The sequence below is a fragment of the Carassius gibelio genome, chromosome B25, assembly GCF_023724105.1.
Source record: "Carassius gibelio isolate Cgi1373 ecotype wild population from Czech Republic chromosome B25, carGib1.2-hapl.c, whole genome shotgun sequence".
Lineage (NCBI taxonomy): Eukaryota > Metazoa > Chordata > Actinopteri > Cypriniformes > Cyprinidae > Carassius > Carassius gibelio.
In genome coordinates this window covers 17128398-17151691 of record NC_068420.1, presented here as the reverse complement: position 1 = coordinate 17151691, position 23294 = coordinate 17128398, and the positions used below count along the sequence as shown (strand labels likewise).

Here is a 23294-nt window from a genome sequence, read left to right as displayed (position 1 = left end):
TTAATGGTACATTTCGGAGATATCAAGTAGCTATATATAGTCTCACTAAAAATTGCACACACATCACAATGACGATGATGAATGTTATTTTTTTATTAATCGACCAACGGATTATCGACCATCCGCAATATACATAGATATAAATCACACTGTCTAAAATGCGCGCAACTTTTGAGCGTTCATCTTTTGCATGACGCAGGTCATAAAATTAATGCAATTGGGCCACCTGTTGAGTATCTGTGCTTTAGAGGAACGAGTGCGTGTCATCTTGCACGTCTGAAAGTCTGAGGAGCGAGTCGAGTTGCTTCTACTCTCCGACGCCGCCATTTTTGTTTTGGTTCTGACGAATCGACGTGGATATTTTGCGTCAACGTATTTTTTGCGTCAATGTCATCGATGACGCAGATGCGTTGTCCCAGCCCTACCTGATAGCTAGCTGCATTGACCCTGCCCTTGATAAAACAAAGTGGACCAAAACCAGCAGCTGACATGGCACCCCAGACCATCACTGACTGTGGGTATTTGAGACTGGACTTCAGGCATTTTGGCATTTCCTTCCCACCAGTCTTCCTCCAGACTCTGGCACCTTGATTTCCGAATGACATGCAAAATTTGCTTTCATCCGAAAAAAGTACTTTGGACCACTGAGCAACAGTCCAGTGCTGCTTCTCTGTAGCCCATTTCCTGCACACGCATGTGCACGGTGGCTCTGGATGTTTCTACTCCAGACTCAGTCCACTGCTTCCGCAGGTCCCCCAAGGTCTGGAATCGGTCCTTCTCCACAATCTTCCTCAGGGTCCGGTCACCTCTTCTCGTTGTGCAGCGTTTTTTGCCACACTTTTTCCTTCCCACAGACTTCCCACTGAGTTGCCTTGATACAGCACTCTGGCAACAGCCTATTTGTTCAGAAATTTATTTCTGTGTCTTACCCTCTCACTTGAGGGTGTCAATGATAGCCTTCTGGACAGCAGTCAGGTTTTGAGTAATGAACCAGGCTGGGAGTTTTTAACAGCCTCAGGAATCTTTTGCAGGTGTTTAGAGTAAATTAGTTGATTCAGATGATTAGGTTAATAGCTCGTTTAGAGAACCTTTTCATGATATGCAAATTTTTTGAGATAGGAATTTTGGGTTTTCATGAGCTGTATGCCAAAATCATCAGTATTAAAACAATAAAAGACCTGAAATATTTCAGTTGGTGTGCAATGAATCTAAAATATGTGAAAGTTAAATTTTTATCATTACATTATGGAAAATAATGAACTTTTAACACAATATGCTAATTTTTTGAGAAGGACCTGTAATATAGGGGTGTCGATGCATTGTGATGCAGACGAGGACGATCCGGTATTGGTTCAGTAACAGACTATAAAAGATTATAACTTACTGACGCTTTTCTGATGTCATTTGTCGCGGTAGAATACATTAGGCACGTTCAGCTTGAACAACCCAAGCACGACCTGGAGAAGACACACGCTGTGTGTAAATAATGTCACACACACTGAAGTATTCAGGGGTAGCTATGGGCAAACCAAGCCTCATGAAGCATTGAGGCTTTCCTCTGATTGTTTCAGGAAAAGCTTAAAAGAGTGTTTCGTAAACAGCGACATCTGGGGGTTAATAAAAGCCCAGGGCTCTCTGGTTAACTTAAGATCATTTTATATTTTGAAGTAAAATTGTGATGCATCGTGACATCGAATTGAACCGAAACGATGGCATTATAATTGTATCCGAACTGTGAGATCAGTGTAGGTTCACAACCCACTATAATAGAACATTTACTAAAATAACATCACAAATAATGGATAAAAATATTTTCAGGATTATTTCCTAATAATTTACATTTGCTTTTTGCAATGAGAAGATAAATGCCAATTATTTGTACTTTTTAAACATATTGTCCTTATAATATTACTCACTCTTAACATTTTTCTCACCCAGTATGAATTTCTTAACATTTTATAAAAAATAAAAAAGAATTTGCTGCACTAATATTTTAGGAAGATGCACATTTGCATAAGAGCAACCTATTTGATATCTGGCATCAAAAAGTTTGTAAACCCCTGATCTAGAGATCAAATCACTGCGTAAGATATAATGAAACATCAAAATATGTGACAGTCAGTGTGACATATAAGTGAAGCATCAGCTATCGTCTTCAATATGAGACTACTAGTAACCCCAAATATCTGTGGAGGGGTGAGAGCAATTCCCTCAATGTCTGCTGATGTTACAGACCTAAACTCTCATCTCAGAGCAAAGGCAAGAGTGTCCCCTGCTGGACACCGAACAAACACTTCACAAGAGCATTACTAGTTTAGACCAGAGACGCTTACTTGATTTAGCCAAAAATGCTGGCATGACTGAAAATGATGATTGAAGTTCAACAGTTAGACCACCAAATTTCTTCTTCACATAACAAAGACTGGAAATATTACATATCCAGGAATGTGTTCTCATCACAGGGCTCTCAAGAAAAATATTGTGACTTTGGCATAATTTGTCTCAGAAATGATTTAGATAGGCATTTCTATTAAATATTTGTCTGTGTGGTACATGCCAGGCATTGCTGGGGCTATGGCTTGATGGGGTTTATTATGGTTCATCATGGACGTGGGTTTCTGTGTCTCGTCAAAGCGGGCGTGTTAAAATGATGTTAGGGAGTAAAATGTGTCAGGTCAAAAGGTAAGCTGAGGAATATGTGGACCGTTTACATTTGAGTCTTTTGCGATATAATAATAATTCATTTTATAGCACATCATTTCTAGCAAAATAAATTCATTTTTTTTCCATGTCAGTCTTTCAGTAACAGGCAGCTGTGTGTATATATATATATATATATATATATATATAAATATATATATATATATATATATATATATATATATATATATATATATATATATATAAAATTTATATATATAATTTATATTATATAATATTCTAGGAATTGCACATTTCTAGCAAAATGAAATTAAATTCACATTGAGAACATTTTAATGTAAGAAATATTGCCAATATAATAGGATATAATATAATAATACAAAAATAATCATGATTTTAAAACTGATAAATTGATGGATAATTAATACATTTATATGTAATTAAAATATGTAAAATTCTGAATAATTCAATATAGCAAGATTTTTTTTCATAATATAATATTTTATAAAACACACATTTCTAGCAAAAATGTATTTAAAATAAAAATGCATGGAAACTTATACGTAATAATTTTGAGAAAAAGTTCTCCATTCATATATTTTTGTGTTCCTGTAGCTCAATTGGTAGAGCATTGCGTTATCAAAGCAAGGTTGTGGGTTCGATTCCCTGGGAACAAATGATACATAAAAAAATTTGATAGCCTTGGATAAAAGCGTCTGCTAAATGCATCAATTTCATAAATATAAAATAGGGGGGCAGGGCTTTATGTAATATTTGTACACTTTTAAACCAGAATATATATATATATATATATAAAAATGTAGAATATTTGTATGTAGCGAAACAATAAGATTTTGTAAAAAATTAAAAATAATTGTCATACAAAAAGAGTGAATCTCTCAATTAGCAGATGTGTAAAACGGTCACTCTTTAAATAGACGTTTACATGCAAAAAATGCTGCACAGTTTGGTTGATTAAAGGGATGTCACATCTTACCCCACTCCTCTGCATCAAAACAATATGACGAAAGTTAACGCAAGGTGAAAATAACACAAACAAACAAAAGCAAAGCCTTTAAAGAACCAAGTGTACCATTCGTTGAATAAATATCATCACGAACAGCTGTGAACGAGTGAATATTTGTGGAGGAACGTCTTTGAACTACCCAGACGCCGCTCTAAAACAACCCAGTCAAATAATACGAAAATCAAAAGCAGAAGTTAAGCAATCAAAACCAACCCTTTAATCCCAGACCTCCTCCAGACCAAAGATACGTCCCTGAATCACGGACGGACAGACGTTTACATGACACACATGGGCCGCTGGTGTAACAAGCTCTGTTTGAAGTGACAGTGGATAGTCAGAGCCTGTTTATATTATTAACCAATAATAGTGGAGCACACTTTGATTTCACTAACCGGAGCCTATTGTTTTCTGTTCACACTTATAAGAGTTCAATGTTTTCCCGCTATATTTCTATCCTTAAAATTTACCCAACCACAGAGACAAAACACATGCGAGACATAAAAATGCTATTATCTTATTTGGGCAGATGCATTTCAAAGATTTCCATGTCTTCAAACCTTTTCAATATTTTTTTCAAATTATTTGCTCTTCTTGTGGGGCCATGTTTGCGCTAAACTCAAAACAAATGGTTTCCCATCGGCTTATAAAAATCATATCCTTTAAAGATGCCATAAAATGGCAAAATTGGAATTTTTTGTGGCTTTTAGTTCTTCTTAGCTTTGGGGAAATTTATATGCTAGTCTACTTCTAAACTTTGACAAAATAAGCTTTTAGTAGATGTTAAAATTTATGGTCTTTCTCTTCTGGAAAACAGACTGATGATTTTGATGGGTTCTTCTGCAGCACAATGATTTTCATCCAATCAGATTCTCTCTATATTGACCCTGTCCTGTCCCCGATGACACCTTCAGGAATGTATGGACAGAGACTATAGAAATACAAAGATGGTTCACTCCGATACTAATGACTGGGAGAAGCTACAAAGCACAATATGGCAGGATAGTCCCGTCTTATAAAATGAAAGAGCCGATCACTGATGTGTAAAGTCACTGTGTCACTGCTGCCGAGGCTGGACCAGCCGATGCACTTGTGTGGACATCAGTGCGTTTTGACTGTGCATGCACACTGGCTGGTATAGTCTGAGAAATAAGCTTTTAAAACACTATTTGAGCATAAGATATCACATCCATGGGGCAGATAATTTCAGATTTTGTTACTGATTTGAAATATGTGATTTAATTGAGAGATCAGCTAGTAGTTTTTGAGATTTCAGGATTCCCCCGTTCATGCAGACAGGACTTGGTCTTGTTTGAGCTGCATTGCAAATATGGCGGCCGAATGAACAGACCTTCCTTGAAAGGGACTTTGCTGCGGACCTCAAGGATTAAGCTTAGTTTTACAGATTGTGATGACAGGTTTCAACCGTTATTAAAATAATAAAACTAGCAGCTTTTGTAATTTAGTTTAAAAAGCATCATGCACATTTATAATATTATTGTTTAATTATGAAATGTGAATTTTGTAAATGTTATTATTTTTGTATTTTAATTTCTAAAAACTACATTTATAACTTGTGTCACTACCTTAGTATTACATATATATATTATTTATATTTAATTACATGTATTATATTATACTTTTTACTTTATTACCTTAGCATTACATTTTTATTGTTTAAATTTTTTATATATATTTTTAAATAACGTACATTTATAACATTATTTGTGTTTTATTACTTTTTATTTTGTACTAATATTATTTTAATTGTTTAAAAAAATATATTGTACATCAATAATGTTGTGCTTTGTATTATTTTATCAACTTTTTTTTTTGGTAAAAAAATCATATACATTATCATATAAATATACACAACATTATACTTTGCGTTTCATTACTTTGTTATAAAAAATATATATTTTTATAATGCCTTTTTGTTTTACATACATTTACAACATTATACTTTGTTTTTAATGACTTTGAATTACACAATTTTTTTAATGCCGTTTGTAAAACAAGGCCGTGGGAGTGCCGGCAAATTTGACATTTTCTTTCTTCTGACCAATGTAATCAATCTATCAACTTTTTTTTTTTCTGGAAAGTCATACATTTGTAAATACCAAATGATCATACAGAAATATCTTAAAATAATAAAATACATTCAAAAAATTTCCTTTATGTCCGATCAAAGCTTGCTGTATTAATGATTTACGGGATTTTTGTGCACAAATAAATGCATGTGTTGTGAATTTTTCAGACAAAGCATAATCCTCTTGTGAATCTTACCCTCCGAGTTGAGAGTGATGAGCGTGACGTTGTTGGTATTCTGAGATAAAGGCTGGCCGCTGTTAGACACCGAATCACTGGTTTCAGACCCGCTTTCCTGATCCTCCTGAACCTCTTCATGGACGGGAACCTTCAGCACGATCGTCTTCTGTCTTCCTCGTCCAACAGTACTGCAATGAAAACATAACACACAGAGAGATGTTATGGAGAGCTGTGTCTTCTGTACATTTTAAATACACCTTGCAAACACAGGGGAATATATTTTATTTCTTGTATGCTCAAAAGCACAGTCTGTGGCACTCACTTGCTGAGCAGGTTCTCTAAAGAGTCTGAGGCGCGCGGAGAAGTTTCCTCCCTCGTCTTCGGCCGGTCTCCACTCACGATCACGTTAGTATGAGGAACAACACTGACAGCAAACACTCACTGTTACTGTCTCACACTGTCAATATCACTGCTGGCTCTCAAACGGTGGATCACAACACAAAAAAGACTGTCCTAATAATAAACAGGGGATGCTCGATATAAACCGATAGCTTTAATATTCCTTAAACATTTAATTATGCAGATACGTAATTTCCTCTGTTTTTATATTTAGATTACTTTTATCATCATTTAACTCTCAAAGTCAAGCTTACACAAACATAATAAAAATACTACTAATAATAATATAGTAACACTGTTAAATGCACATCTCAAAATAATGATTGTTATGCTGTTCACACCAAACGCGAATAGAGTGTCAAATTTGCGTCTACCGCGTCTAGTTTGCAGCTTGAACATTTTGAATGCATTCGCGCGTCTTGAGTGAAGTAGACGCGCATAGAAAGCAAAAGTTTGAAGTCGAAATTGACGCGCGTCTGAGGCGAAATCCGCTTCTCTTGGGAGGTGCAAGTGCCAGCGGTTGTCTGTTTGCAAGATGGCTGATGTTGATCAAGCATTCCAGTCTTTTCAACTTTTTCCTGCACACGTCCTCTGAATAAATGCATTATCTTGTTAGCTAAAAGTAGCTGTAGCCTATATTAGGGGGAAAATAGTTGTTAAAAAACTGTGGGAATGCCGCGGGTTGATAAATGTGTACGTGACTCAAAAGTTAAATGTGTATTTATAACACACTCTTCCAAGCGAGGTCCAAAAGTTCAAATTTTTCAACTCGGGCTGCCTACGCGAATTCGCGTCAAACACACAAATGCACAAAAGCACAATTTTCGCGTAACGCGCCCATCGCACCAGACGCTCAATTCGTGCCATTCGCGCGAACTAGACGTGCGAATGAGGCGAATTCACGTCTTCCGTGCCGCGCTAAACGCCTCATTTGCGCCGCGAGACCTTCAGACGCGCGTAAACGTGCCTTTGCATTGACTTAACATTGAAATCATTCGAGCCAGACGCTCTATTCGCGTTTGGTGTAAACACAGCATTAAAGTTCCTGGATTCATTTACAGAATTTAAGATGGTTTTATTTTTACTTTATTCAGACAAATTAGTGTTACATTTTAATACCAGCCAGGGTTTGAGTGTCCAGCATAACAAGAAAGAAATCATCAGTATCAGACTAAACATCTAATAATTAGTAATACAATTACATAATAAAATGCACCGTATAACAATGTAAAGTTAGGACAGAAAAATACAATTAATTATTAACTTTGAAAAGGAGTAGAAAAAAACTTCCCATAACTTTTGTTGTTGATGTTAAATGCACATATTACATAATTGTGGCATAAATTCATAGTACAAATTCACCATTAGAGAAAGCTTTTTGTAATTTGCCATGATTATTTTTCCAAGAAGTGTAATATTATATATTTGAAACCACCACAAGATAACAAATATATATATTTTTTTATTTTTATTTTATCATACATAAATAATGAATATTAAAGAATATTTACTAAATTTGTTTTTCAAAAATATTTCCGGTCTTAAAATTAATAAATGTGCCACACACATATATATATCTCATTTTATTTCTACAAAATAACTATTCTTTACAGTCTAGGTCCTGCATCAGATGAGAAGCACATTGCTCTTGTTTTAAACAGTGTTGGTGGCTCATGGGAAGGTGATGTTTGTTGACAAGTCAATATGAATGTTAGCAGTGATGCAGATCTTCAAATATTCCACAATAAACACCGACTGGACATGATTCCCCACTTTTTCAAAGACAATTTACCATCAAGTGAATTCATCAGGATGTAAAATTATTTAATGTAAAAACATTCCCCTTACCAGCGTACTTTGTCGCAGGTCTGAGTGGCTCCGAACGGGGATCCTGACACCATGGGGACCTGAATCGTGGACTGGTTCTTCCCCATCACTGTGTCCAGCTTCTCCACTAACCCTCGACAGGTGTCCTCGAGCACCTGCAGCTTGGCCTCCATGCTGTCCAGCCGCTGGCAGATGACCTGACTGATGGACACCAGCATCGCCTGAGAGAGAAACACCAATAAAACACGATTACAGCCAACATCCACGCTGACACGAGACAGCTATACTCTGATCGTCTCTGATAACCTTAATAGAGGTTTCTTGGCTAATGTCCAGCCTTGCTCGTTTCCTGCCCGGTTGATCAGCGTCTTCATTGTTCTCCAGGACATCTAGTTCAATTAAAACAACACTGTAGAGAACCACAAACACTCTCTGCAGCTTCTGATTGACTCAGAGGAGGACTCACCTGTTTGGTGTCCTTCATGATTCAAATCTGCCACGGCGATCTGGACTATCTCCACCAAATCCTGCTCGGACATCCTTCAAGCCTGCGTCTCTGAAAGATGTCACGGATGATGAATAAATGCTTGTGTCACTTCAATCAGGGTTATTACAGCTTAAACTAAAATCGTTAAAAGATAGCATTCCCATAACTCCAAACTAACTGACTGAAACTGACAAAGCGACGTCTCATTCTTTTTCTTTTTAAATCATTAAAACTAAAGCTGAAATAAAAATGAATAAAAACCATATCAACATTTATCTGTCTAAATAACAGGACAAGAACAGAATTTTTTTTTTACTAAAACTTTACCTAAAATTTAAATGAAATCAGAAAATAAATTAAAAAAAATTATATATATATATATATATATATATATATATATATATATATATATATATATATATATATATATATATATATATATCTTATTAAATTAATATCTCAATTATTAAATTAATCTGATATCAATGTTATATGAATGATTTGCTTTTTTTTTACATTATTTTGGAAAGGATTAACAATTTTCCTTCATTTGCATGGAAAGTGTTTTTAATATTGTAATTTTATATTATAAGACACCACAAGGTACATGTGTGATTTTTTTTGAATCATTGTCCTTGTCAAAAAATTAAACCAAAACAAACAAACAAAACCATCAGCTCAGAGCTCCTGAAAAGAGGATGAGGTACTAAAGGTGACCCTACACTCGATCTGTCCATTAACACATCACCATCCCTTTCACTAATAAAATTAATTGCAGTTTTTTAATAGAAACTAATATATATATATATATATGTATGTGTGTGTGTGTATATATAACTCAAAAATGTTAACAATTATTATTATAATTAGTGCCTGGTGTGCATTCAGCTTCATAATGGAATGGATTTTCCTTTTCTTTTATAATTATTGGAATTTTTCTCTTTTTTTATGTTTTTGAAAATAAATAAAGTCCTCTAAGCAGATGTTAACAGGTAATGGCTGGGAACAGGTAGAATTTATTTTAAAAGGTATTTGTTTTACATGCTTAATTGTAATTGAGGTATTTCAGATAGTTTAGTAAAGACTCTGTACATGTATATAAACTACACATATCTAACTTTTCATAACTGAATATAAAAAGCACCCTTGTAATCTTAAATAAATTACAATCTTAAGTGATATTTACACGGTGCAGCAAGGTATGAAACCAATCTCGGTATTATTATCATAGCACATGCCCTAACATCCATCCACAGCGTGTAAACTTTTATAAGAAGCAAGTCTCATGTTTCTAACAGTGGATGAGAATGTGCTGCTGCGGAGGGAGATTAAAACCAACGTTAAATTACAAGATCTAATCCCGTTCAACTCTTATTAAACACTACATGTTTGGACAAACCAATAATACCGACGCTCTCCGGTTTCAGTAAACACTAAACACTCTTTAATCGCTATTAATCTTGTTAAGAGTTTAATAATAATAATAAACCCAATGCTTCAGTCGTTAGCAAACTGCAGCTAGCCTGCTCGTGTAGCCTGTTAGCTCAAACCAACGGCTCAAAAGAGCAGCAGGGACCTGCAACAGGCCTCGTTTGTGCCCTTCATGACACGCAAGACACCGTTGAGGCGAAAACGGCAGGATAACGTGCATTTCTTTGCTGCGGAGCGCCATGTTTCCGCCGCGCGCGGAGAGCGGGAGGCGTCGCGTGTCAGAAGGGTTTATATTACCGTGTGAATGATGAGTTCTCGTGTTGTTTGTGAGGATCCGATAATGGCGTCCTTCCTCGCGAGAGAAAGCCTGAGCATTGAGCGGCGCTCGCAGCTCTCACTGCGCACGCGCACACACAGAGCGCCTCATAACAGCGCTCAGTCCAGTGTTGCCAACTTAGCGGATTTGTCGCTAGATTTAGCGACTTTTCAAACCCCCATAGCGACTTTTTTCCAAAAAAGCGACTAGCGACAAATCTAGCGACTTTTTTTTGACAGACCTTATTTATTCTCTGAGACTCTCCAGTACTGCCGAACGAGCACAAGCGCTCGCGCTCTCTCTCTCTCTCTCCCCCCCCCCCCCACAGGCAGCGCGCGCACACGCATCTCTATCTGCCCTGTTCAGCGAGCAGAGAGGAGCAGCACTTTCAGTTAAAAAAAGATATTCTGTTGCTTCAAACTCTATTTTACATACAAGTACAGTCGAAATCACAGTTCAACCATTGTCTTAATCTTATGTGTATGTTATTTCATAGTCGTGAATAGGATTTTAGTGCACAGATTAACATCTTTGAGAGCTGGTATGTAGTCTTAATGGACCGCGTTTCAGTCATTATAATATTAATTCCGTTGTCTGACAACAGAAACATTAAAATATAATAATAAAAAACGTTTTATTGAGAATTTTTGCAGCATTAAAATGCAGTACATGAGCACAGAAAGGGCGAGATAATATGACGCACCTACGTCATGAATATGGTAATTACCATATGACGTCATCTAGCGACATTTAGCGACTTTTCAGGCAGGGTTTAGCTACTTTCCATTGAAAGAAGTTGGCAACACTGGCTCAGTCCCGCGCAGATGCTCGACGAGGAACCAACGAGAGCCAAGTTTTGTGTAGAAGTATTTGTGCGAAAATTATGTACATTTACTGAGAAAAGGGTCAAAACTGTATTATTACATTATCTACCTAAGTGCACCCGAGGGTAAAAACTGCTTAAAACGCAAAGGATGGTCACCAATTTAGTTAATCGAATCTATTTATGGCATTATTTTCAACAGCGTCCTCTTTCTACGGCATTTTTACACAAGTGCCTAAAACTTTGCACAGTACTGTAGCTTTCCAGGTTTCTTGAAGTGTCTTGGAGACATTTCCACAGTTCAGGATTGAGTCTGTCTCCGTTTGTTCTGGTTCTTCATGTTAGTACAGACAGACAGACAGATGTTTCTTACAAACATGCAGTTTTTTGCTTCACAAAAACATTAACTGATGGACTGGAGTGGTGTGGATTATTGTGATGTTTTTATCAGCTGTTTGGACTCTCATTCTGACGGCACCCATTCACTGCAGAGGATCCACTGGTGAACAAGTGATGCAATGCTATATTTCTCAGATGAAGAAACAAACTCATCTAAATCCTGGATTAGGGCGAGTACATTTTCAGCCAATTTGAATCTTCATACTCCTTTAGATTAAATCTTTATGATCTTTATTGACAAATTTTATGATTTGAAGAGCTTTTGGTCAGGGTCAGGCTGGACAACCAGAAACTCTTCCACTGGAGCCGTTGATCCAGATTTCCAACAGCTGTTTCTGCAAGTGAACACAAGAACTGTCCCGAACTCCAGGCAAACATCTGACAAAACAAAACATTAAAACAAATATAGTGAGAAAGATATAATGTACAGTCAGCCTTTCATCATCACAGAATACATCCTGGTGCGATGCACGATCAGAAGGTATTTTGAGATCATTATTAATAACTGTGCATTGCACACCTGCTTGCCATAATAAATCAGTAAATGGAGATGAAGTATTGCATTGAGTTCCAATTCTTCCCACATTTTTATGCATAACATTAATTTGTAATAAATAAATGACTGGTATGATGTAAATTTGAGAACATCTGTGTTTACCTGAATCTGGGTCTGCACTCCCGAGCAAACTGACCAAAGCTGGCATGAGCTGAAACTCGAAGACTCTCGGGCTGCCGCAGTGAGCACAGACCGGCACCGTCTGACTAACACTGGGACGAGGCTCTGCTATTAACAGAGGGGATCCAGCCCAACTGTATCTGGAGAGGGAACACATTCGATTAAAACATCAGCAAATAATCAAGTGATTGGGTGAATAATACAACAAACGGTTTATGATGGCCATGCTTCGGGATGGACTTTTCAGTTTACTATTGTTGGAAAAATCACACGTTATATCATACAAATTCATATGAAATCACCACCTCGCACCTCGTGTTTGACAGCTGCACTTGCGCCTGACACCGAACAATTAAAAAACGGCATCTCTAGACCATGCGTCATTTTATGTGTAAGTGCCCCCTTGTAATAATCCAGAAAAAATGATGCTCCCAAAGTTTTTTTTGCTCATCCATGATTTTTAATCTCATGAACTGAACGTACAGTAATGGTTTCTGATTCATTAAGAATGAAACATACATGATAAACTACTGACGGTTCATTAAAGGTGTCTGTGGACTGTGTCAGTGATTACTTAACAGAGGTAGTGTGATTCATAAAGCTGACTCAGTCAGAAATGATTTTTTGTGAATCTTTTTAACCGACTCCTTTAAAGGATCAGTCTTTTGTTGGGGAATCAGACAACTCGCCATGTGTTATGTTCATTGCTGTAGTAGTATCCTATTAGTTTTATTTTAATATCCCTGATATACTATTGTGTTTTTGTTATTAATTTAAATTACATTTTTATATATCGTTTTGATTTTAAATTTTTAGTTACATTTTTGCACATTTTGTTTTGTTTTGTCATTATCACATTTTCCATTTTTTTATTTTTTTTAAATGTTGATCTGGCAACTAGCTGGAATATAATGATAAAAAATATATATATTAATATTTTATTTCAAATATTGAGAATTGTTTATGGTTTTAGTTTTAGTTAACAACAATAACACTGCACTAGCATGCATGCAAACACATGCAAATAAACACAAGGCTCTCCCGATTGGATTTTTCAATAGTTGTTGCGAATGCAATCACCGTAAGACTTGTTCGGGACAAAGAGAGATTTTCTTCATGAAACTGCTGAACACTTCATCTCCGTGTTTGGCCGTGGCCTTCTCGTATTCCTCCCGAGCTTCCCCTCTTTCGCAACTGAAAAAAGTATAGAAACTGAGATGTCTAATAGACATCTACACATCCACCCATCCATGCATTCTTCAGAGATACACTGTGGACACCATCCTCACCTCTGAATCTCCCTGACCTTCACTCCCTCCCTCTCCTCATACTCTCTAAGCAGTTCGTCCTCATGATCCGTGTCACGAAACCCATCCAGGTCTGTTTCCTCCATAACACTTATGTAGAAGGCCTGGAAAACGGGCACATCGGTGGGCTGGAGGCCACTCTGATGATCTCCATCGATGCAGAGGTCTTGAAGCCTGCTGCTGACATCATTTCCTTCGCCTGTGCTGTCATCTGGCATTTGTATGGCGCTTTCTTCCACTTGCTGTGCATCGTCCATTCCCCAGTCATCAGCTTCATCACACCAGTCTGTTCTGGACATCGCAGAGTCTGCACATGCTGTGGTTTTGTTGTTTTGTCTTGATTTGATGTCATCCACCAAGCACTGAGAGCGCAGGACAGTCCAGCTAGGTGTATACACAGGCGACATGGTCCGGAAATTAAAGGCTTTAAGGGTTATGTTAGTTATGGAAGAGGCACACAACTGATATATGAATAATGCATTCATCTAAAATGACAGGCTGTACCTCTCTGATTTGCCGCTGCACTGTGGACTGGTGCAGGCGAACACGTGGATGGTTCTGTGGTACTGAGACGCTGCGAGAGGGCAGTAGATCTGCACCACCTGGGACAGGCCTCTCCGACACAGAGCACACGTGGGGTGCTGGAGGGAGATCACGGGGAGCAGGTCCTGTAACGAAGAAAAACCTTTCCATTCTAATAAAATACATTCAAATAAATAATAATAATACACTTGTATTTGTAATGCATTTTTCATAATTAAAATGTTCATAATGCAAAATACAAAAATACATAGTGTGTAATAACACATATGTATATACATATATTATATAATCTGTAATATTGTCATATTGTGTAATATAATCAGGTAAATTAAATACATGTATTGTTTTAATTAAATGTAAATATGATTTTATGTCATGTATAAATTGAATATGAATTTTAATTATGGTCTGTTTAGCTAATAGGATATAGTTTAGTATAATATGTAAAGCCTTCCAGATTTAAACATCTTCCCTTGACAAAATATTTTATATAATTTATTTTAGATGCTGTGCACATATATTTTATTAAATGCACATTCTGTAAATCAAATTAAATAAATCAAACATTTTCTAAAAACTATTGATTACTTTTAGACATGTATTATATTCACAAAATTGAAATATCACAGAACGCTTTGTATTGTTGCATTCAATGTTATATTCTACAATAAAATGTATTAAGAAAAGCATAAACTACAACCTTTTTAATTAACTGATAATTGTTTATATATCGATATATTTATATAATGTATTTCCTTCTTGTGCTCTTGCAAGTTTGAGAAGAAAAACTTGCCTTGCCCTTTTTGACTCGTCAGCCAATTATTATACTGAATAATGAAATAAATCAAACTAACTCAGAGTTCAAAAGAACCGAGCCAGCCAGGAGTCGAACCTAGAATCTTCTGATCCGTAGTCAGACGCGTTATCCATTGCGCCACTGGCCCAATAAAATGCTGTAACCATAGCTACAGCTTTTTTTTTTGGTTACAAAAGTGATCATACATCATAAAAACGTTAAAGTAGTTTATAATAGCTGATTAATCTTACACGTGCGAGTTAGTATGTTTAGCCCACAAGTTAGCCAACTGGCTGGCGATATAGCCTAACTTACTTTTAAACATTTTTAGAAATCTAAAATTTTGCTGTTCACTTACGCAAGCACACAAATCTGATTTAATTTTGCGCACGTTTTAAAAAAAAAAACATTACAGTATAATCAAGTAACGTTAAGTAATCTGTCAAGCTAGCTTGGTTCAGTTAGCATGACACAGCCCCTGTGTAACGTTAACGTTATATGTTCAGATTGTGTTCGCTTTACCGGCCGATCTCCAGTTTTGTTCGTGCAGTAAGATGTGGTTTTCTTCTGGTCAATAACTCCATCACATATTCCTATGAGGACTGTCTCGTGCAGTGATGTTGCCATGATTCATAAGCAGACACCTTCAGGCCATGTGCTTCTCTGAACACGTGGAGACTGAAGCTGTTGACACTCGTTACTGAATCGTACTGATCTTAAAATCAGACATTTCATTCTGATAAATGAACTTCAATTAGTGAAATATTTAATTTTGTTCATATTGCTTGAAGTTAGTGACGCATCGGGCCAGTGGCGCAATGGATAACGCGTCTGACTACGGATCAGAAGATTCTAGGTTCGACTCCTGGCTGGCTCGGTTCTTTTGAACTCTGATTCGTTAGCCTACGTTTTGCGGCCTGCTGATAGAGATTCAGGCACGAAAACTCGTATAAATATGCATGTTTACATTCACATTCATTTCATATAATGTAAAATTAGACTTTTGAACTAATATGGACTGGTTTGTTGTCGATTCGTGTTCAGAGAATCAAAAGTCAGAGAATCCTTTGCTAAACTGACAGTTGAATAAAAGACACTGAAGAAAGCTAAAAGGTGACTCAAAACAGTTTTAACTTTAATTTCGGGTGCAAGTCTACTGCCCTCTCGCGGCGTCTCCTCGCAATTGATTCAAATCCGAAAGTTATGTCAAATGCTACAATATTATATAGAAACCCACCTTTGCTGTTATAAGCTCCACTATCGGTGCCTGCATAAAGGTATCAAAACGTATTAATATAATAAACTTAATCTAAAACATAAAATATCACCTTTGTATTGGCTGAGGTAAATAAGTAGTTTGATGGTCGTGCCGCGAGGGGGCAGTGCTTCACTGTCCTCCTGTGCAAAATAAAAGAGCCTTTACAGCAAAATACGCGTTTTATTTGATATGTTCGCAGTGTAAAAACACTGTTTATTTGCGAATAATTGTCAGAAACTGCTTCCGAAAATATTTCAGTTGGGTTGGGTCACTATAAGTCATATAAATCTTCTACCATACATCGGTGATTCGGATCATTTTAGCTGGGGTTTTTTTCTACCTATTGGCTTAAAATCATATTTTTGTCTTTATCAAAAATATTTGACGCTTTTCATAGTGTTGAAGATAAACAAAACAGTGGAGAAATGTATTTAAACAAAAGGGAATCATTGAGTTCTAACGATTGTTTTTATTTTGAGCTTTCACACATACACTCTTTAGCTGTATTCTGCGTTCATTCACTCAAGTGTTTCTCGGAGTATCGTGTTTCTAATGAGTAAAATGACCCAAATGAACTCGAGAATCAAAGTTCAAAAGAACCGAGCCAGCCAGGAGTCGAACCTAGAATCTTCTGATCCGTAGTCAGACGCGTTATCCATTGCGCCACTGGCCCGATATGTTTGGCGATTTTACACACATAATTCCTACAACAACAAACTGTTTTAATATAAACCTGCTAGATTTTCACAGTTTGCAAGGAACACGTTCATTCATGAACCTGAAACGCAGCGAGTGAATCCAAGCATCGCTAAGATAACAAGCCCTTTTGAACTATACTGTTCTGTTTGTAGGTCAACGTGTATTGTGTGAACTGTAGGTCCATGTAAGGTAATATTAAAATCCCCCTCGCGTCGTCATTATGAATAGGCACTAGGGTAAAGGGTTGAATTACTTTTATGACAGACAGCCACTATTTGATAACGTTCTTTGTGTTGCCAGATTGAAAGAAACCACACCAACACATACTTTTTCGACAACATTATAACTTGCCTAATATGGATCCCCTTTATTTTCGGGCAATTTTTGGTATATCATTGCTTTTCAGCCTTGTTAATTCCAAGGGCAAATTTCTTGCACAAAATAAACGCAAAGCTACTTTAAAATATATAAAAATTTACATTTAAAATGTTTTTAGTTTACTTGACTTTCCCAGGTCTGACTTTGTAATTATGTTGAGGGCACATTGGAAGTTTGCTCAGGCCCCCTATAGTTTGGTTGACCTCCTGCATATGTATCATTGCAGATTATACAAATTATACAAAAACAGTAATTACTAATAAAGTAATAATAACTAGCGATATAAGTTTGCATATTTAAAATATCTAAAAACAGAATAAATGTTACACATTTATGAATAACAGAAATTCATGCCCATGTCTGTGATTTTATTAAACCATTAATTTTTTAAATAAAATAGTTTCAGACGCATATAGCATGTATACAGCACATATACATTAAAACAAAAAAAATAAATGTAATAAATAAATAAATGTAATAAAACTTTACAAAATGTATTAAATCGTTTTGGATGGAGTAGAAAATGTACATTCTAATTAATTAAACAGATATAAAGTATTGCATCGCATAGATTAATAGATACATACATTCATGGCCAAAAGATTTGGAAGTGGCATAAAGTTTGTGTTTTGCAAAGTTTGCTGCTTAATCTGTTGTGGTGTTCATTCACATTGTTTCTAGATTATTGTGTAGAGTGATCAGATGCATTTTAAATCATTGCTAACAGCTTCATTGGCCAAAAAAACTCAAAAAACAGCTACTGAACAGGATCGTCTCCTCCCGAAGAGTCAGCGACGGAACAGGACCGTCTCCTCCTGAGGAGTCAGCGACAGAACAGGACCGTCTCATCCCGAGAAGTCAGCTAAGGAACCGGACCATCTCCTCCTGAAGAGTCAGCTAAGGAACAGGATCGTCTCCTCCCGAAGAGTTAGCTAAAGAACAGGACCGTCTCCTCCCAAAGAGTCAGCGACGGAACAGGACCGTCTCCTCCTGAGGAGTCAGCGACGGAACAGGACCGTCTCCTCCCAAAGAGTCAACGAAGGAACAGGACCGTCTCCTCCCGAAGAGTCAGCAATGGAACAGGACCGTCTCCTCCTGAGGAGTCAGCGACGGAACAGGACCGTCTCCTCCCAAAGAGTCAACGAAGGAACAGGACCGTCTCCTCCCGAAGAGTCAGCAATGGAACAGGACCGTCTCCTCCTGAGGAGTCAGCGACGGAACAGGACCGTCTCCTCCCGAGGAGTCAGCTACAGAACAGGACCGTCTCCTCCCGAGGAGTCAGCTAAGGAACAGGACCGTCTCCTCCCAAAGAGTCAATGAAGGAACAGGACCGTCTCCTCCCGAAGATTCAGCGATGGAACAGGACCATCTCCTCCCGAAGAGTCAGCGATGGAACAGGACCGTCTCCTCCTGAGGAGTCAGCTACAGAACAGGACTGTCTCCTCCCGAGGAGTCAGCGACGGAACAGGACCGTCTCCTCCTGAAGAGTCAGCGACAGAACAGGACCATCTCCTCCTGAAGAATCAGCAATGGAACAGGACCGTCTCCTCCTGAAGAATCAGCAATGGAACAGGACCGTCTCCTCCTGAAGAGTCAGCTAAGGAACAGGACCGTCTCCTGCTGAGGATTCAGCGACGGAACAGGACCGTCTCCTCCCAAAGAGTCAGCAACAGAAGAGGACCGTCTCCTCCTGAGGAGTCAGCAACAGAACAGGACCATCTCATCCCGAGAAGTCAGCTAAGGAACAGGACCGTCTCCTCCCAAAGAGTCAACGAAGGAACAGGACCGTCTCCTCCCGAGGAGTCAGCGACAGAAAAGGACCGTCTCATCCCGAGAAGTCAGCTAAGGAACCGGACCGTCTCCTCCCGAGGAGTAAGCTAAGGAACAGGACCGTCTCCTCCCAAAGAGTCAGCGATGGAACAGGACCGTCTCCTCCCGAAGAGTCAGCGATGGAACAGGACCGTCTCCTCCTGAGGAGTCAGCTACAGAACAGGACCGTCTCCTCCTCAGGAGTCAGCTACAGAACAGGACCGTCTCCTCCTGAGGTGTCAGCGACAGAACAGGACCGTCTCATCCCGAGGAGTCAGCTAAGGAATCAGACTGTCTCCTCCCGAGGAGTCAGCTAAGGAACAGGACCATCTCCTCCCAAAGAGTCAGCGATGGAACAGGACCGTCTCCTCCTGAGGAGTCAGCTACAGAACAGGACTGTCTCCTCCCGAGGAGTCAGCGACGGAACAGGACCGTCTCCTCCTGAAGAGTCAGCGACAGAACAGGACCATCTCCTCCTGAAGAATCAGCAATGGAACAGGACTGTCTCCTCCTGAAGAGTCAGCTAAGGAACAGGTCCGTCTCATCCCAAGGAGTCAGCTAAGGAACAGGACCGTCTCCTCCTGAGGAGTCAGCGACGGAACAGGACCATCTCCTCCAAAAGAGTCAGCGACGGAACAGGACCGTCTCCTCTTGAGGAGTCAGCTACAGAACAGGACCGTCTCCTCCCAAAGAGTCAGCGACGGAACAGGACCGTCTCCTCCTGAGGAGTCAGCGACAGAACAGGACCGTCTCATCCCGAGAAGTCAGCTAAGGAACCGGACCGTCTCCTCCCGAGGAGTCAGCTAAGGAACAGGACCATCTCCTCCCAAAGAGTCAACGAAGGAACAGGACCGTCTCCTCCCGAAGAGTCAGCGATGGAACAGGACCGTCTCCTCCTGAGGAGTCAGCTACAGAACAGGACCGTCTCCTCCTCAGGAGTCAGCTACAGAACAGGACCGTCTCCTCCCAAAGAGTCTGCAACGGAACAGGACCGTCTCCTCCTGAGGAGTCAGCGACAGAACAGGACCGTCTCATCCCGAGGAGTCAGCTAAGGAATCAGACCGTCTCCTCCCGAGGAGTCAGCTAAGGAACAGGACCGTCTCCTCCACGAAGATTCAGCGATGGAACAGGACCATCTCCTCCAAAAGAGTCAGGGATGGAACAGGATCGTCTCCTCCTGAGGAGTCAGCTACAGAACAGGACTGTCTCCTCCCGAGGAGTCAGCGACCGAACAGGACAGTCTCCTCCCAGAGAGTCAGCGATGGAACAGGACCGTCTCCTCCTGAGGAGTCAGCGACAGAACAGGACCGTCCCATCCCGAGGAGTCAGCTAAGGAACAGGACCGTCTCCTCCTGAAGAGTCAGCGACAGAACAGGACAATCTCCTCCTGAAGAATCAGCAATGGTACAGGACCGTCTCCTCCTGAAGAGTCAGCTAAGGAACAGGACCGTCTCATCCCAAGGAGTCAACGAAGGAACAGGACCGTCTCCTCCCGAAGAATCAGCGACAGAACAGGACTGTCTCCTCCCGAGGAGTCAGCTACAGAATCGAGTCCCCAGCAGTGCAGAGCTTGCTCAGGAATTGCAGCAGGTTGGTGTGGAGCATCTGCACACAGTGAGACCAAGACTTTTGGACGGTCTGGTGTCAAGAAGTCTCCTTGAAAGGTGCCACTTCTCTCCATGAAAATGATCAAGGGTAGACTGAAATTCAGCAGGAAGTACAAGGATTGGACAGCAGAAGACTGGCGCAAAGTTATTTCCTCTGATGAAGCTCCCTTCTGACTGTTTGGGACATCTGGAAAATCAAATGTTCAGAGAGAAAACGTGAACACTACCTTGTGTCCTGTGTTTTTTGAACAGTGAAGCATCCTGAGACCATCCATGTGTGGGGTTGTTTTTTAACCAAGGAGTGGGCTCTCTCATAATTCTGCCCAAAACACTGCTATGAATAAAGAATAGTATCTAAACGTCCTGCAAGAGTGACTTTTTTAAATTATCTAATATGTGGTCTCTGCATTTTCCAGCATAATGAAGCACTATGTCACAAAGCAAGAGTGATAAAGAAGTGGCTCGAAAGATCATTACATTGAAACTTTGGATCCGTGGCCAAGCAACTTCCCAGATCTCAATCCCATAGAGAACCTGTGGTCTTTACTCAAAAGGCGAGTGGACAAGCAGAAGCCCACAAATTGTGATCAACTCTGAGAACTAATAAGGCAACAATGGATTGCCATCAGTCAGGGTTTGGCCCAGTAATATCCAGCACGCTAGAGTGGATTGCAGGGGTGTCACGTGGAGGGTAGGGATGAACTCAAATGCAGACAGGATGCACAAAACACAGGATTTATTATCAACAAAAAGGGGAAAACAAAACCCACGAGGGGGAACACAATGACTAGGGCAAGGAAAGATAATCTAATAAAACTAGGTAGACACGATAAACAAAAGACTCTTAACACAAGAACTCTAACTACAAGTAAACAATCACAAGACTCACGGCGTATCTTCAAAGTGTCACAATAAGTAGCAAAGTGTAACAATAACAATGAACTAGAGCTGCAACTAACGATTATTTTTTCTGTCGACTAATCTAACAATTATTTTTTCGATTAGTCGACTAATCTAACGATTATTTTTATTCTAATAAATAATTAATCTAATGTTCTTTTTTTATTAGCTAATAAATCCTTTAGATAACTTTAAAACAAATATATAAGTACAACTTCTAATATAATATTTCAACCTTTATTCATTTTCAACCTATGTGGTTGAAGTTTTTACAGTATAAAATAATAAAGAGGCAAAGAAAATTATTTTACTATGGTAAATATGAGCTTATGATAGCGTTTATAATTAAACCACAGTAGCCATAAATTTACATGTCTGAGACGTCATGAAATGTTCTTTAGCATCACAAACCATAAAGTGTAGTCAGGGTTCTGCTATGGTTTAGCATGGTCTCCAGAGATCTGGAGCTGATTCGGGGTAGCTCGGTGGTTTGTGACTGTTGTCTCGCGGCGCGCTGTCTTTTAAGGGGCCGTTCACATATTACGTATGCGCGCTCAAGTTCGTTATTTCCAATGTAGGCGCGCGATAAGCGCGCTTATAATGGAAGCGACGCGGTCGCGACGCGCTCGTTTTTTCCAGGCGCGTCCGCACCGCATCGAGTTAAAAACATCTCAACTTTTCAGAATACCGCAAGCGCAAGAATATCAGACCTGAAGCAGGAAGTTGGTCACCATATCACGGGGTAACCAGTTAAACCGTGACACCGGAGAGCGCCAAGATGTTTTCCTCTGAGGTGCTCGCGCATCGCAGTTGTGCTGCTGTGGTACACCATGTCGGTTTTGCAAAGGGAGCAAAAGGCCATTTTATTTGGCTTCTGTTTAAAGTATTCCCATACTTTTGATGACAGTGGTCTCTGTTTTTGTGATAGAATGCAACTTTCTCCATTCCCTGTATGCCATTACGCGAGATGTAAACAAACAGTGTGACGTGTAGACGCATTTCACGCACGACGAAGTATTTTTGTAGTCAACGTAATCGATGACGTCGACGAGTCGTGGCAGCACTACAATGAACCGCACAGGACAGTGAACACAAGGGGATATAAGTAGGGAGACTAATCATAACACAACAGGTGACGCAGGTAAAGCAATAATGACCAAGACTAGGATAACAAGGGGGCGGGGCAAGGGAAACGAGACAACACAAGCACATGGCCCAAAGACAAGGCCATGTGCTTGTACACAAAACACGGGTCTGTCATGATCCTGCCTCAAGACTAGAGGAAAAATCAGGACACAAAGGCAGAATCATGACAATGGGTTATGAAGAACAAGGGTCTTACACTGTTAATATTGACTATATATATTATTATTATTATTTATTTATTTTTGCCAATAAAACCCTTTAAACTTATGCGGATTTTTGTTTTTCAGTATACCATATGTGAAAAAATAATGTACAATTACTGAAGCAGCAAACTTTGCAAAAACTCAGTTTTTGTTAAGGACCACTGTCAAAACTTTTGGCCATGACTTTATATAAAGTAAATCTGAAACAATCAAAAAAAGGATAAAATAATTACAAACATGAAATCGCGTTCCACTTCTCAATTAAACGTTCCATCGCATTTGAGAACGTTTCAGCTGACAATATGCAGTTGCTCATTTGACTATAACCTTGAGCAAA

The 23294-nt window shown here is 39.0% G+C and overlaps 2 protein-coding genes across 4 annotated transcripts in view; both read right to left on the bottom strand.

Annotated features, from left to right (window-relative positions):
- Positions 1 to 10521, bottom strand: part of LOC128014130 (protein BANP) — a 49893-nt gene extending 39372 nt beyond the window's left edge. For both annotated transcript variants that reach the window (XM_052597445.1, XM_052597446.1), the window contains exons 1-6: positions 10395 to 10521; positions 8646 to 8735; positions 8486 to 8568; positions 8201 to 8400; positions 6276 to 6377; positions 5972 to 6141 (exon numbers count right to left, since the gene is read on the bottom strand). In XM_052597445.1, the coding sequence (XP_052453405.1) occupies positions 5972 to 6141; positions 6276 to 6377; positions 8201 to 8400; positions 8486 to 8568; positions 8646 to 8718 (628 nt within the window). In that variant the 5' untranslated portion in view covers positions 8719 to 8735; positions 10395 to 10521. The remainder of the gene's footprint in view (positions 1 to 5971; positions 6142 to 6275; positions 6378 to 8200; positions 8401 to 8485; positions 8569 to 8645; positions 8736 to 10394) is intronic.
- A 1322-nt stretch (positions 10522 to 11843) lies between these two features.
- On the bottom strand, positions 11844 to 15807 carry LOC128014131 (programmed cell death protein 2-like). 2 transcript variants are annotated; one of them, XM_052597448.1, is made up of 6 exons: positions 15480 to 15807; positions 14123 to 14286; positions 13601 to 14002; positions 13392 to 13505; positions 12294 to 12451; positions 11844 to 12013 (listed from the first exon to the last, which is right to left on the bottom strand). In XM_052597448.1, the coding sequence occupies exons 1-6, from the start codon at positions 15582 to 15584 to the stop codon at positions 11880 to 11882; spliced, it is 1077 nt and encodes a 358-aa protein (XP_052453408.1). In that variant the 5' UTR covers positions 15585 to 15807; the 3' UTR covers positions 11844 to 11879. The 2 variants fall into 2 exon arrangements, with proteins under 2 accessions (XP_052453408.1, XP_052453409.1); XM_052597449.1 differs by lacking the exon at positions 13392 to 13505.
- Positions 15808 to 23294: the final 7487 nt, after the last annotated feature.